This window comes from Poecile atricapillus, chromosome W (genome assembly GCF_030490865.1).
Source record: "Poecile atricapillus isolate bPoeAtr1 chromosome W, bPoeAtr1.hap1, whole genome shotgun sequence".
NCBI lineage: Eukaryota > Metazoa > Chordata > Aves > Passeriformes > Paridae > Poecile > Poecile atricapillus.
In genome coordinates, this window is record NC_081288.1 from 16968478 (window position 1) to 16984547 (window position 16070).

Consider the following 16070-nt stretch of genomic DNA (forward strand, 5'->3'; position numbering starts at 1 on the left):
CATTGATCTCGACTGGTTTTGCAACTTATTAGTGGTCCAGTTACACTGAGCTAGTTAGTGCTGCAGCAGCCACATACAAATACACCACTTCATTCTTTAAAGGCAAAGCAAAAGATCAGAACCATCAGCTGTAGCCCTGTCTCTGCTGAGCACACTGGGAAACCTTACTTACCACAAAAGCCAGCCAGCTAACTGGCACAGGAGCAGGAAAGGGCATCTTTCGGAGCACAGGGCCTCCACAACTTCCACAGCCCTGACAACAACAGTGCCATGTGCTAGGGCTTCAGTGGAGTTCATGGCATTGTCCTATTGCCAGTCAACAGTGCCACTACTGTTAGCTCACTTCTCACATCTAATGAGATTAGGCTCCTGTTAGCTTAGGAAAATCCATTTGTTGGGATATTAGACTAAGGACTGCATTTGGATGGCTTAAATCACAGGTCTCCAGCTGTATCAAGTTCCCAGCCTTGATTAGCTCAAATGATCTCGAGCAAGCTTCACACTCTGTCTGGTCTCAGCACAGTACCTACACCTGAATCTGGCCTAAAAGGCCTTCTGCTTCTCCTTCAAAGATTAATTTCTTTCTGCTCCCTGAAGCATCAGGGCACCCTGCATTTGTTGTGGGAAGAAACTGTACATTCAGCTTCTCTCCCTGATCACCTCCAAGTGAACCTCTGCCTCTTTGCTTTAAGTTACACTTGCCCTGAGTCACTGACCAATTCTGTCATTTCAGGGTTACTGTTAATTTTAATAACAGTTCCTCAGCTGAAAACAAGCTCCTCTTCCCTCCTGCAGTGCCTGGGCTTGATCTGATTGAGATTACAGCACATTTACAGTAAAGGAACTCTTGTCTGCCATAGAGGCCCCACACCAACTAGCTGTGTGTCCCACACCTCAAAGAAATTGTCATTTAGGAGAGTGCCTGTGGCCTAATGCTGGACTGGAATTGTTTCAGCTGGACAGAGCAACTTTGGCCTTAGCCCTGCCTTCAGGCCCAGTGTTCTGTGACAGAGTTGCAACAACTCCGTTGTGAGACATGCGCGACACGAACGGTGCAATCCCAGTGAACCATGAACTGTAAAGACCCAAAGTTTCAGAGGGGAATTTATTGTATGGGAGCATCTCCAATATTTTTTGTCAACCATTCATGAGAATAATAAAAAATAGAAGCTTTTTAAATGACAAAAAATATAGTTACATATAATACAGATTTTCATCTTGCATTGAAGCGGAGCAGTAATAAAACGCTCACTCATGTTTTCACAGTTTGTGTTGCTTCTCTAGGTTAAAGCATCAGCAACTCAAATGTTCCAATCAGAACCCCTAGTTAGCAGTTTCATGGGATGACGGTGAGGGTGAATGCTCTCAGCATTCTGACACACTTCCCAAGTACAGCAGGCACATTTTCAGAACTACTAAAATTCTCAGAGGTACCAGCTACACTTGAAGCATCCTTGCTGCAACTGAAAGGGTTTTGAATCAGAACATTTTTAGGTCCCAGTCAGAAACACATCTGTGGAACTCTCAAGAATGTCCTTAAATCCAATGTGGTTCAAAGGGCTCTGAGTTGATCCTTTGTGACCCCCCTGTTCTGCCCTCACAAGCTCCACACATGGGCACAAAGCTCTAACCGGTACTTGGTCACATGTGTAAAGTGCTTGCAAGAGATTTAACATTCTTCAGCACTCCACTTAGAGACCTAAAGGCATTCACTGCATGCCTACATTGGTATTGACTACACACACTTAGACCCAGCTCCCCAGTATTATTGCAGTAATTCCTTGCTGGTATAACAGCTCATAGACCAAGCTTCATTTATTTAGTTTTCTACAAACATAGGATAAAAAAACCCCACCTGAAGAGAGCTAGAACAGCTTTCAATCAGTCACTATGTTGGCATTGAAAGCTTTATTTTGAAAACTTTAAGCAGCAATACTGAATAAATAGACAGAATGATTGTTTTGTCATCTCCATACAAGTGATGGCCTTCATCCAAAACATTAAAATACTGTAGCAAACATAATAAACATGCACATTTCAATGTTCTAAAAAAAAACAAAAAACAAACAAAAAACAACAAAACAAACAAAAAAAATGAGGTGTAATATAAAAGTAACACTTCAACACTTTTTTTTTAATACAGTACAGACCATTAGAGACTATTTTCTGGAAAAAAAATATCTGAATACAGTTTTGTTATTTACATGTATCATTAAGGCCCAATTCACTCAAGTTAATGCACATCAGGAATTTATATGCTTCAAGGTAACTCACTAAAAATTACAAGATCGATGTTCCTTTGATCATATGATCCCAGTTCACTAAAATAATGCAATACTCTTCATGCTAAAAACAAGGCAATTGCTGCCCCAAGAGGAGATTTTTATTTCACTGAAGGATCTTCTTCCCTATTACCTCATATGTTTGCATATTGCTAATGCTAGTAGTGGTAGTTCTCTTCTTCAAGAACTTCCTCCAAACTTGCCAAGATTTTAGAAAAGCAAGCAATCTCAAAGCTAAAATACCATTTCCAGAAACAATTCAGGCACTTGGGAACCTAAGTCCCACTGAAAGAAACTGGGAGCTGACTTGTCAGAGTGGGACTTGGTTTCTCCCTTGCTCATGCATTCAGTTCACCTTAGCCTTAACCTACTGGCTTTTCAGATGGTCACCCCCCTCTTTTCCCCTAACAACATAGCATCTCCAGCAAAAATAAACTGTATCCTCATGGATGAGAGAGGTAACACAGTTAATTTCCATTAGTAATAAATTACAGGAGTTCTCCATATAAATTCCCTGTGCACTGGAAAATAGTGCTTGTGTATTCAACTATATAACGCAAGCAAAAAACCCCATTTTTATCATGCTGCCCAATAAATAATATGGCACTTGTTAAAATTAGTAAGTGTAGCTTCCTTTCTGCTAATGCCCCAGGAGGTTTGGAACACTTCTGAAAATGGACTTTTTGTACAGTTGTAAAGAAAGAGTGAGTTTCTGCAGTTGATCAGAAGCAAAATTCTAAATGCTGTAGTGTGAGGAATTTTTCTAACTGTTACACATGAGTCAATTCACATTTAATGCAAGGGCATGCCATTTCTTTTTGGTTTATTTACAGAGAGGGTGAAAATGCTACGGAACTTCAGCCTGGGTGAAATTCAATAAGCAAGAGGAGTATGGTGGGGGCAGGGGAATTTGTCAGTGTCTCACAACTGGCAGGTCTGGATACCAAAGCCTCTCCTTGGCCACAGGAGTGGCTGAAGCTGCCAATGTTTTTCAGATCACCTTGACATGTGCCAAAGCCCTGGCAAGGAGGGACCACTCAAGGGGTGCTGCAGTGGTCACTCCTGAGCCAGCTCCAGGCTGGCCCCTGTGTCCAACAGCTGCTGCAGTCAGCAGGTGCTACTTTATTACTCAAAAGGCAAATTCTTCCCTTGATTCTATGACAAAGCTGTAATTCAAGCCCTCCAAAGCTGCTCTTACTCTTCCTTTTAATCCTTTTCCTCCTCCTCCTTCTGTCTTACAGAATAACCTGGCAGAGAAAGAGAGCCCAAACTGACATCTGTGGGAGATGGACCAGTCAGAATATGACAAAATCATTAGCTGGGGTAAATATGCTGATCTCCCTTAAAAATACTTCATCTCAGGACAAGACTTTTTCCCCCCACCCCGATGCAGCATAATTTGGGCCAGACTTTGCAAGGTGCTGAGTGCCTCAGTTCTCTAACATCAAGAGGTGCTGAAGATGCAAGATATCCACTGGAGAGGGCCATTTAATTTCTGTAAATTGAACCCAGAATGTAAGGCATATATGCTCAAGTACCTTGGACAGATATTGTCCCCAAACTATGTATATTTTACACTTTTTATATATATATATATATACACATTCTTTCTTTTTTTTTTTTTTAATACAAAGTTATGGGCACAGTAAACGTGAGCACAGAATTGTGATAAACTAACAGTAAAATGGGTGAGCACTGCAAAGGTTCCTCAGGCAGGAATATCTCATTTTCCAGTTTGCTCACAAGGGAAGATGAAAAAAAAATGGCCTGATAAGTTAAACAGTAAAAATTCAGAGTCCATTTGGAAAGGTCCTTTATATATTCACAGCCTTATCTGTTGCTGTTAATCTAAATACAGCAGCATTTTTAGAATATATGGTGCCATTAATAAGTGGAAAGGAAAAAAAAAATGCATTAAACACTCAAGAATCCTTCATCTTCTGCTATATCTTTTAAAACTTCCATTTGTCAGGAAGCTCCTTTTTCAGAAAAAGAGACTTAAATTAACATTTATCTGCACATCAGTGAATCAACACAAGAGGATGCTAGGAGTATTTCTCTATGGCTAAAAGCTTGGAGTTTCCTAGTAGTGGTAAAATCCTGATCCTGCCAAGGAGGACATCAGGAGCGCAAGTCTTCAGCACTGCGGTGAGGGCACAGTGTCCCCCTTCATTCCCCAGGCATCTCCAAGGCGGGAATGATGCTGTGAGTTGCTGTTAGAACAGGAAATCTAAACTAAGGAAGGCCCATCCCTTCCCTAACTCATCCATGAGGTCAGCCCCCAGCGCTTACAATGTGTTCCACTGATGCCAGTCCCTTTCTCCACAAACCTGGTGTCCCCTGCAGCATTCTCACTTCAAGGCCTGCAACGAATGAGCAATTTGGGAGTGGATACTTTCTGCAGGGAACCCTTTTTGTCTAATTCTTTCTTAGCTTTGATTGCATTAGAGCAACATCAAGATGTGATAATGTTCTCTTTTCATATGTTTTGTGAAAAATGGCCACCAAATGTGTCAATATTCTGCTTGGAAGCTTTACATTCTGTAAGTGACTGTCTTTCAAAGGGACCAAATGTCTCCACCAGGGAGCTGAATGAAATCCTGGCCTCACTCCTATCAATAAGAACTGCTATGAACTTCATAGGACTCTGCCAGGATTCTTCACTTCACAAAACTTGAGTGGATTCTGGAAGGTTGGAAGTGGATACTTATTTGTGTTGTGTCTTTCTTCCCCTCCAACAGCAAGATTTGTAACAAAACAACAACACTGTAATGGCTAGTGAAAAAAATGAAGTACAAAATCACACACAGTGAAAGCCTCCTACTCTCTTTTGGTAAGATATATGAAGACAACTTCTTACATTGTTCTTTTCTCAAAAGGCATATACAATGTGGCAAAATATTTCAAATATACATTCTATATAATAAAATATCATCTAACTAGTGCATCCTCAATCATATGCTGGAAATATTTTTACCAAGCCAAGGTTTAAAATCCATAAATCTTTTGAACACTAGGTGCTTCATTCAAGGCAGATACAATAGCAAGTAAATCCCATAAGCTCACTTTTCAAGCCTTAAAAGGTAGCAATGGATGGAACATGACATATGATGACCCACGACAGAAATGAACAAAGTTAGTGGTGAGAAACCACTGCAATGGTTCAGCACCCCTCAGAACTCTGCATTGCAGGTTGCTGTACTTGATCAGATGGGGAATGTTGGTACACACAAATTAAAGTCACCTCGTCAGACTGATACACAGCCATACGTGATAATTCACAAGTTAAAAATAAAAATATAAAAGGTCAACATTCACAGGTCCATTGACTAAAGGGAATAAATTAAACCTCATAAGTTGCATACACAGTTTCCTTCACTCTCAGTCTTCCATTTATGCCTATACAAGGAACAATACTTTCCCAAACACTTCTGAAGTGGCAAAAACAATGAAGGTTTTTGCACTCAAGCTGTGTTGACAGCAAGGTCATCCTTGCCAGTTATGAACTGAGACAGTTCCTGTCTCTTTAGCATCAGTGCACAGGGTATGGCTCCAAGTAGTGTTGGAGGAAGAAGAAAAAATCACACGGTGGTGTAACAAAAAAACAAAACAAGACAAACTTCTTCCATTCATCATTGGCAGAATAAAATAAAGTGTATCTTGTCCAGGGTACCTTGCTAGGTCCTCTCTAGAAGAGGTATGTACTGTCATACATAAATGCCCTCCGGGTTAAAACCAGATGACAGGGGGTTCTGTAGGATCCGAAGGTTACTGGGGAGCTGCCTTGATGAGCCGGGGCGCTTCAGTGACCCAGATTGAAAGGTTGGCTCTGCATGAGAAAAAGGCAATTAGAAAAGTCACCAGCAGGGGTGCACCTCTCCTCCTACAAAAAACTAATTCCACCTGTAACAAACTACTGAAGTGCCTGAATAGGAAGTGAGAAGATCTAAGGTGCACACTTCCTACTTATTTCAAAACAGAACAAAACCCACACAGAAGAATTACCCTCCCATGAGAAACACGTACACAGCCACAGACACACACTTATATGGTGATGTGCAGGAAGAGCTTGAACCTGTAACATAACTCAAAGCTTCAGCTTCCTGTCCACTTAATGTTCATCATACAAGTGCTGCATTTGTAGGCTGGGTTGTCTTTTCTTCTCTCCCCACCCCCTTGCCCTCCCCATGCCTTTTGGTTTTAAAGTTTTCTGAGCAGAGGGACAGACCCAGCACAGGAGAATGCCAAAACAAAGAACCCCTTGGAAGCAGAGTGCTGGAAAAAGCACACGACCATGCTGGTGCCGCAGCTGTGACACGCATTCAAACCGCTCCGTGGTTCTGCCCAGGGAATTCTGAATGCAGATGTGGGCACGTGCAGGCTGCACTGATCTCACTGGGGGCAAAGTCAATTCGCACCCGCCGTAACAGCCATCTGTGCAGGGCTTCTGCATAGCTGGCAGCCCAGCTGGATTGGCTCCTATTCCCGTGTGGCTGCTGTCTGGGATTTCTTGGGATCCAGACACATTCCTTTTTCCGCTTTGACAACCTCCCCACCAGAAGAAGAAGAACCCAGATGAACAGCAATGTCAGAGGTACAATCACGTTCTGTGCTGGCAGCCAGCCATGGCGGCCGCTCTTGAAAGCTGCAGGCTTAATGCATTGCTGATGGGACAAACGCATGCCCTGGCACAGTGGGAGAGAAGTTCTCCACATGCTGCTCTTTATTTAGAGCCTGCTAAACCCTTGGAATGAAAAGACGGATTCAACAATGCGGCTCTCATAGTGTTTTACTATGCCTTCGCTAAGGGAGCATTCACTTTGCTAGGAGTGCCAGCATTAAGCGTCAGTAAAGGCACTGCCCGCCCCTTCTCCCTCCTTCCCTCCCTCCGAAAGCATTCCGAGGGCTGCACCTCTCTCGAGCTCCACATGTGGGGCCTCCACCTCCATGGGGTCTGCCGGCAGCACCGTCACCTTGGTTCCGGTTTGCTGGATGAACTGCTGCAGGTTCACCTGGCGCAGCTCCTTGGTCAGTTGCTCCAGTTCTTGTTCCCTGTCCTGCCAGGAAACAGAAAACATCTGCTGAGTAAATAAAGCTGCAGCATTTCATGACCATATTGACAGCTGGGCAACTAATGCTTCTCCTTTTGATGAGAAAGCAAATTCAAGAATTTAAAGGTATTTTAATCTTGTATTTTATAAAGTGAGTCAACACTCACTAGCACTTACTAGAATCACAGAAGCAATTAGATGGAAAAGACCTCTGAGATCATGAAGTCCAACCCATGGCCCTAATTGGGCTTTTCTTAATGTATTTTATTTTTATATTGCTTCTTGGATGACTAGCAGCTGTTTCTCATACCACCTGAAAAAAACTTTGGCACATCAGCATATAAAGATAATAGTGTGAATGCTGAAAAAATAATCAACTGGGCAGGAGCAGTCTGGCACCAAGTCTTACTTCTTCCTGAAGTGTCCAGCATGGCTTAGACAGCTCATTTAATTCTTCTGATCTTAAAAGGAGTAAAATTATTTTCTCTTCTTATTATTTGTATTTTCTATTTAAACGTTTTTGGCCAGAACTTTCTCATTCTGCAAGGGTTTTGAGCAATGAAGCCAAAGCCTGGCTGGTTCCCCACCCCTTCACAGCACAGATGATCATTTAGGATCTTTCTATGCACTTCTGTCACAATATGCAAAACTTACAGCTCTGCTAGATTACAACAGTCTTGGACTATTATTATTCCCACACACAGAGATTGAGCCGCTTTAGCAGATATCTTTAACTTTAGGTACACAATAAAATATTTGTCTATTTCCTCCCCTGCAAAGCTCCATAATGCAGAGCTCAGTTTATTTTCTTGTGGACTTCCAGATTTGCGCACCTTTAGGCTTAGAACAAGATTGGAAGATCTGAATTGAATGGGAACTTTCCCAAGAAAACCTAGACTACTAAAAAAAACCAAGCCAGAAATATTTTGAACTCCATCATAGCCTCAGTAAATGTGACTGAGGATAGATAAAACACATAAAGAAGACTTGAACCTTTCCATCAGTGCAAATCCTTAAGCACAGCATGTCTGGAAACTTAGCCTAGATAAACATGGCCAAAACTGCTTACAGTTTTCATCCATTTTGCTTTGAATTAAAAGATCGCTTTTTTCCCCCTCATCATCTCGTAAAGAAAGCTCATACTGACATAGTTCTAAGGCAGGAGTAAGGATACAAAATCCTCTTACATATTCACAGTGGAATCACCTTAATGCCACTGCAGCACTGCAGAATATACTAACTGTGAACCCTGGGAATCAGCAAGAACTACAACTCCAACGACAAACAGCGTGGTGCCTTAGGACTATCTTATGAGGCACATAAAAATCTCAGGAGCGCCAATCTTTCCTCCACCTCATCCAGCCAGCAGCTGGAGTTCCTTTATTCCTTCATGCTCTATCAAGTTCCAAGTTATATCATTAACTTTAGCAAGGAAACAGGGACTGGACTCTCTTTAGACACATGTGCCACAAATGCCTGAGGTGTAGAGAAAATAAAATCCTGAGCATCAGCGAATCAGCCAGGAAAAGAGGGATGCTGTTCTTTAAAACCAAAGCCCTATAAGGTTGTGCGTACTTTACTTTTAGCTCTGTACCTTTCCAGGTGCTGCTTTTGGACTGTTGTTTGTAATTCATCTCTTTTGGTGGCAGACAAACCTATCAAAGATCATAAGTTTATCCCCAGAAAAGGCTACGATGGTGCAAATTACTGCTTTTCTTCTCAGACAGTTTAAATGAGCAAGTTTAAACACAGGTGAAATAAAAACTTGTCTGCTCTTCAAAAAAAAAACCCACAAACTGAAACGCATTTTGAAAATGAAAGCAACACTTTCCCCCTTTTACCCTGATTCACTTTGGAAACTTTCTTGTGTTTTCTTTCATGGGCTTCAGATTTGTGTAAGAAAAATTTGTCACAGTCTTTGACTGTCTCTAGCTATGGATAAAAAGACAGTCTTACCTGTAATCGCTTGGTAGCTTGGCCCAAAGACCTTTCTACCGCTTTAATGCCATTTTCCAATCTCAGGCTTTGCTGGCCCTGAATATCAATTTCTCCCTTCACCTTCTCGATCTTTTCCTTGACCTCTTCTTCATTTACTTGGGACTCTTGAACTTCCCGCTGTAGCTTCTCTGCTTCAAGGCCACTCTCCATGTTGTGGATCTGAGACACATAGTCCTTGAGCTTGCTCTCACACTCCAGGATCCTCTGCCTCATCTCCTGTAGCTGCTCCGTCAGCTGCTTTTCATTCTCCTGTTCGATCTGCAGCTCGTTTTCCCAGAACTCTTCCTCTTCAATCTCCACTTCATTCCGTTTGATCTTCTGCTCCAGTTTGAGGATTTCTTCTTCCAGGCTGGCGTTGTACTTTTGCTCCCAGTAGCGGATCTCGGCTTCGTTGGACTCCAGCTGCTTCTCGATACACTGAAGCTTCTCCGTCTGGAGGTGGATCAGTTTCTTCAACTCGTCCGCTGTTGTTTTACAGTTGTTGAGCACCTTTTGCTTGAACTCAGATTCCTTGCTCTTCCCGAAGATGTCCATCAGCCCCTTGGCGCCACCGGTGAAGGTGAGGGATTTCCTTTTCGGCTCCCTCCTCTTCATGGCCTTGTCCCCGGGTGGCCTCAGCTTGGCCAGGGGCGGCAAGCTCTGCCGGTACAGAGTCCTCTCGGGGATGCGCGCCACACTGTCCGACGTGGGCCGCTCGCTCAGGGAGGGTCCGGTGCGCCGCAGGATCAGCTGCACGTCGCTGGCGTACTGTCCCCACTTGTTGAGGGACACGATGGGGTTCTCGTGCGGCGCCAGGTGCCGCTCCGTGTCCCGCCACTTCTCGATCAGCGTGTAGCGCCCGGTGCGCCCTGCAAAGGAGCACAGCGTCAGCGCGGCCGCGGGGGGGCGCCACCGCGCCGCGCTCCGCCCGTGAGGGACGGCACCGGGACACGGTGGGACACGGTGGGACACGGTGGGACACGGTGGGACACGGTGGGACACGGTGGGACACGGTGGGACACGGTGGGACACGGTGGGACGGGACCCTCCCGCCCCCCACAGGCTGTTTCAGAGCACCTGCCCGTGTTGCGGCAGACGCTGCCTCACGGTGCCCGCACATCACCGAGTTCGCCTCCAAACCCCCTCTGCGCAGGGCGGGAGCGGCAGCAGTGAAGGATTGACACCGTGAGAACCGGCAGAACTGCGCAACCCCGGGGCTGCCGCCAGGCTCGGAGGAACCGATTCATGGAATCACACAACGGTTTGTGCTGGAAAGGACCAAAAGATCATCCAGTTCCAGCCCCCTGCCATGGGCAGGGCCACCTGCCACTATCCCAGCTTGCTCAGAGCCTCATCCAGCCTGGCCTTGGATACTACCAGGGATCCAGGGGCAGCCACAGCTTCTCTGGGCAACCTGTGCCAGGGCCTCAGCACCCTCACAGGGAAGAATAAAGCAAGTGACCCAGCAGTGTTGGTAACCACCACATAAATACACCCAATGCAAACCTCTAGACCAAGAAAACAAGGAGTCCCACATCTTTCATACAGCCATGTACAAATGTCAAATGTGGAGGCAGTGTGTTTGCTGTTAAACTTTCATCAATCAGAGGCAGCTGTTAATGACTGACAGAGCCTCAGTCCCGTGTTCGTGCACTCAGACGCTGATCCAGCCTGGGCCACAGCCTGTGGTGCCCGTGGCAGTGCTGCTGATGTGACAAACCTTCACTGAGGAGAGCAGCAGAGGCTGCCTAAACTGCAAACAAGCAATCGGGGTCCCTCCACAATCTTGTTATCTGTGACAGCAGCTCCCAAATCCCCACTGGGGCAACTCAGCCCTCAGGAAGAAGCTCAAGTCCTCTCCTCTAAGTGTTGAAAGTTTTTCTGAGTGCTCTATTGACAATACTACTTAGGTTCATGGCTTCATTTGTGTTCTTATCAAACACACTTCAATTCAGCTCAGCAGTCTTCCTCCTTCAATGCCCCTTATGGGATATTTTTCTAAGCACTCAGACTATTCTGAAATAAAGCATTCTCCCATTCCAGAAGAGCTTCCCCTATTAAAGTAACCTCACTTAAAAGCTACAACATTATTTACAAAAAAGATGGGAAAGATCAACTGCTTTTAAAGCATTTGATGCCAATGAATTTCTGAACGGCTCCACAATTGCCATTAACCTTAAAAACATCATTAATTACTTTAATGCATTACCCACATTCATTTTCATGAGGAATGATCATTCAAGTTATTTATTCCAGCACATAAAAGCCTGAAATATCTGTCATATATGCAACCACAGAAGGGAAGAGTTAGAAGAAATGTAGTTATCAGTGGTAATGCATTCAGTGTGTTCCCTTACCTTGTACTACCTGCCAAATCCTCACATTTTTCTCAAAAGGACAAAAACATCCTAATCTCAGGCTGGAGATCTGTGACCTCCAGTCGTAACACTCACATGAACTCCTCACTTCAGATTTACAGGAAACAAGCTGCGCTGTGGTGATTAATGCACTGTGCACCCCTCTAGAATCAGACACTGCCTTCTGAAGAGCTTCCAGAGCTACAACTACTGTGTTGGAAATGTTCCTCTGCTCTCACTTTCTCACAATTAGCTCCCAAAGCAAAGAATAAGAACAAAAATTGTCTGCAGAGGCACCACCTAGAGAACAGGTGGTTTTGGCTCATCCCAGAGGAACTGGTTGGCATAGTCATAGACCAAAATGTCCACATTCACTTCCAAGTTAGGAGTGAGGGCTGAAAGATTTAGCTGATGGAAGTCAGCAAAACAAGGCAGGCAGCATGAGAACAGCAATCCACCACCCCGAATGCCATATAAATTAATTACTCTGGGGGTAGAAACTGGGGAAAAAAAAGAGGGAAAAAACCCCCAAACCTATTAGCATACTAACATGCTTGGCGAACACTCTCAGAAAGATATTTAAGGCTTATTTTAATAAAGTTCTTTAAAATCAAGTTTATAAAGGTTTATGGTATAAAGTGAGAGATTTTTGCTAATTCACAATATTGCAAATTGATCCATGAAGACTTGTAGTTTGTAGTAGGCATTGGTATTGTTACAGGAAAAATAAACCTACTACTGTTTGCCATAGCATATGAACAATAAAAGAAGAAAAATCAAATAAAAACATACCCCAGGACAAAAACTGCACTTCACTGCTCTGTTTTGTTCATCTTAGAAGTTTCCAGCTTGTAATCGTGGTTGTGCTACTAAAGTTCATGTTGTGTCAGAAACACTCAAGTTCAAAGAAGTCCTGAAATTGTAAACTGAAGTAGGTACCAATAGGGGAGCGAGCAGAGTGCAGTTTCTATTCACTCTGCTATTAAATTCATTACTTAAAAGAAATGTAACAGGAGACAAAAGGAAAAAAAGGAAAATAAAAAAGAGGGGGGAAGAGAATAAAGCTCTAACAACCTTGACCAAAAGTAAATTAGAGAATTAAGCACAGACTTGCCAAGAACTATTTTCATCTTAGCTTAGGATTCCAAATCAACACGCAGCCCTAAATAATGAACTCGGCACTCAAGTTCCACATAAAAGAAAGTGTTTTGTAGAAGTAATACTTGCACAGTTCAACAACCACACCTGGGGCTCAGGACTGCTCTAAAACAAAGCTGTTCTCTTCCGAGATCATTGCCCAGGTCTAGTGCTCAGCCTGTGCATGACGCAGATTAACAATACCGAGACAACCACAACTGTGATGTTTGCCTGCATTAGAGGGGATTAATTCACAAATGAAAGGGTGAATGAGTTTATTCAGAACTAATGACAGAGTATTTCAGAACACAGGCGTCCCTGTAGCAAACTGCTGGTTTTGATGTGCAGCCACCACTGACAGGGAGAAAGCAGCTTGCCTGGGTTGTTGATGAGGAGCAGTTTGACACCTGCATGCTGCTTCTTGCCCTGTGTGTTGTCACAAGCTTCTAAACACAAAAAGCACCTGGCAGAACTCAGTCCACCTTCATTCATGCCATCTTATTATTACTTCAAAAACTAAGTTACATTCGCATTCAGGTTATGGCCACGTATCAGCAATGTATGGCATTCCTTAAATCGCAGTGTGTTTCTCCCAGCTGAGTATTATATTGAATCCCACACAGAATTTTGCAGTATCTCCAGGGAAGGTTCAGTGACCAGTTCAGCAGTGAATAGCCCTAAAACTTCTGAAATAAAACTCTTCTTTAACTGCAACTAGAACATATTGGACTACAAAGCCTGGTATTGATAGGAATGGTAGAGAAAACCATCCAGACAGGCAAAAAAAGCACAAGCAATGCTACGTTCTTCAGTTTCCTCTTCAGAAAACAGGGATTCAAGGGCTGGAGAAAGCACAGAACTTCCACACTGTATTTCAGGTCCAGCTACTTCATGGGCAGCAGGGGAAAGGCAGTTCTGCCTCACTCTGCTGAGCCCCCGCTGCAGGGCTGCATCCAGCTCTGGGCCCAGCACAGGAAGGACAGGGAGCTGCTGCAGCCAGGCCAGAGCAGGGACACCAAGGGCATCAGAGGGATGGAGCAGCTCTGCTGGGAGGAAAGGCTGAGGGAACAATTGGGATTGTTCAGCCTGGGGAAGAGAAGGCTTTGGGGTGACCTCATTGTGGCCTTGCAGTGCCTGAAGGGAACCCACAGGAAAGATGGAGAGAGACTCTTGACAAGGGCCTGGAGTGACAGGACAAGGGGGAATGGCTTCACAGTGACACAGAGCAGGTTTAGATTGGATATGAGGAAGAAATTGTTCCCTCTGAGGGGGGTGAGGCCCTGGCCCAGGTTGCCCAGAGAAGCTCTGGCTGCCCCATCCCTGGCAGTGTCCAAGGCAGATGGGGCTCTGAACAAGCTGGGATAGTGGCAGGTGTCCCTGCCCATGGCAGGTGATTGGAATGGGATGATCTTTAGGGTCTTTTATATTTCATGCCATTCTATGATTCTGTGATTACTACATGGTCCCCAGAATGGGGACCCTACATGTACCATATGGTATTACCATCTTAAAACAATCACCAAGAAGTTGTATCTGTTTTGAAGACAGCAAATGACAAGCAGGTAATAACAGAAGCAGATACGTATTTACATCCCTAAAGCACACTGTAGCTGCACAAAGGGCAGAGTCAAGGTTAACAGGTTAAGTTTCCACCTGCAGCTCCCTAAGCATACAAACTTATCACAGGTTCTATTAATACAGGAACACCTCCAAAAGAGTAATTTCTTTCAAAATTGAGAGACATCAAAAAAGGAAATATATATGGACTCCAGAATGCTGATGTTCTGACAACTTGCAAATAGCTGTCATGAGTGGTTTGAACCTGGATTTCTTGTGACATTAAATGGCAAAATGCACTCAGTGTCCTAGATCTGGCTCTGCTGCACAGCCAAACACAAGCTCTGGACCCAAGTGCCCAGGCTATGTGCCCAACCACTGTAGTCTTAGCTTGGGATTGATGTAATTTGCTAATTTAAACACAGATTCCATCACAATGAACAGTGATTAAACTAATGAAATATAGGTACTAGGTAATGAACATTTTTTTAGACTCTCAAGAGGCAGATTTTTAAGTTATACTCCATGAAGGTAATAGGACAACATTACTCACTTTAAGCTCCTGTATATGCTTTAATATTTGCAGCTGACACAGTAGACAGAGCAACCACTTCTGCTGCCAAAAGTGAAAATGAAACTCCAAAGGAAAGAAGCAGTAGCAACACTCTTGGCAGTGAGAGGTCATCAATTCCCTTTTTCAGGACAGAAATGATTCATCCCATTACTCCCACCCAAATGTCTATCATCCTCTACAAGCAAAGCACTTCAGGCACTACTTTTTTTTTTTTTTGCTATGCAGGTAGTATTATATACACACCATGAAAAAATGTACCTGTGCCTTATCATTCCCACCAGGCTACAAACGTTTAGGCCAAGCACCAAGCAAGATGCATCTTTCCATTAAGTGTCTCCCATGCTTCAGAGCCAGGACCAACAGCAGTGAGTCAGTGCAAGCAGGTGACTCATTGCCCTGGTCTCACATTTCTGGGAAAAGTGGTGGGAGGAGCACTCTTAAACAGGAGGGTACCTCTCCTTCTCTAGAAAAGGGGTTGGGGTGGGCAGGAGCAGGTCTTTGTCACCAGAGGTGATAAGAATAATTTAGGCTGGAAAAGACCTCCAAAATCAATTGAGCCCAAGGTGTGTCCGATACCCACTTCACCACCCATCCCAGAGCACTGAGTGCCACATCCAGTCATTCCCTGGACACTTCCAGAGACAGGGAATCCAAACCTCCATGAGCAGCTCCTTCCAATGCTTAGCAACCTTTTCCATGAAGAAATCCCTGTTGATGTCCAGCCTGAACCTTCCCTGGCACAGCTTGAGGCCATTCCCTCTTGTCCTGTTCCTTGTTCCCTGGGAGCAGACCCCAACTTCCTCTGGCTGTACCCTCCTGTCAGGGAGTTGTGCAGAGCCAAAAAGGTCCCCCCTGAGCCTCCTTTTCTCCAGGCTGAGTCCCCCAGCTCCTTCAGCCACTCCTCACAGGATTTGCTCTCAAACCCTTCAATGCAGCCTTGCTCACAGTTTCTCCTCTTTCCCTGAGACCACCAGGACACACTCAGTGCCAGGAAAGTTCTCTGTCACGCGCATTCCTAGCTCCCATTTTCCCCAGGGGTCCCATCGCCTCTGCTGCACAGCAGCTGTGCTAAGGGCCTGCCCTGCAAGGTGGCACTCTGGGGAAAAAAAAAAATAAGGTAAGAAAAGAAAATCTG

General features: G+C 44.3%; 1 protein-coding gene across 4 annotated transcripts in view; it reads right to left on the minus strand.

Annotated features, from left to right (window-relative positions):
- Window positions 1-1889: 1889 nt before the first annotated feature.
- The window catches only part of LOC131591904 (ras association domain-containing protein 8), a 72960-nt gene continuing 58779 nt past the window's right edge, over window positions 1890-16070 (minus strand). For all 4 annotated transcript variants that reach the window (XM_058863017.1, XM_058863019.1, XM_058863021.1 and 1 more), the window contains 3 exons: window positions 9290-10179; window positions 7195-7339; window positions 1890-6111 (listed from right to left, as the gene is read on the minus strand). In XM_058863017.1, the coding sequence (XP_058719000.1) occupies window positions 5990-6111; window positions 7195-7339; window positions 9290-10179 (1157 nt within the window). In that variant the 3' untranslated portion in view covers window positions 1890-5989. The remainder of the gene's footprint in view (window positions 6112-7194; window positions 7340-9289; window positions 10180-16070) is intronic.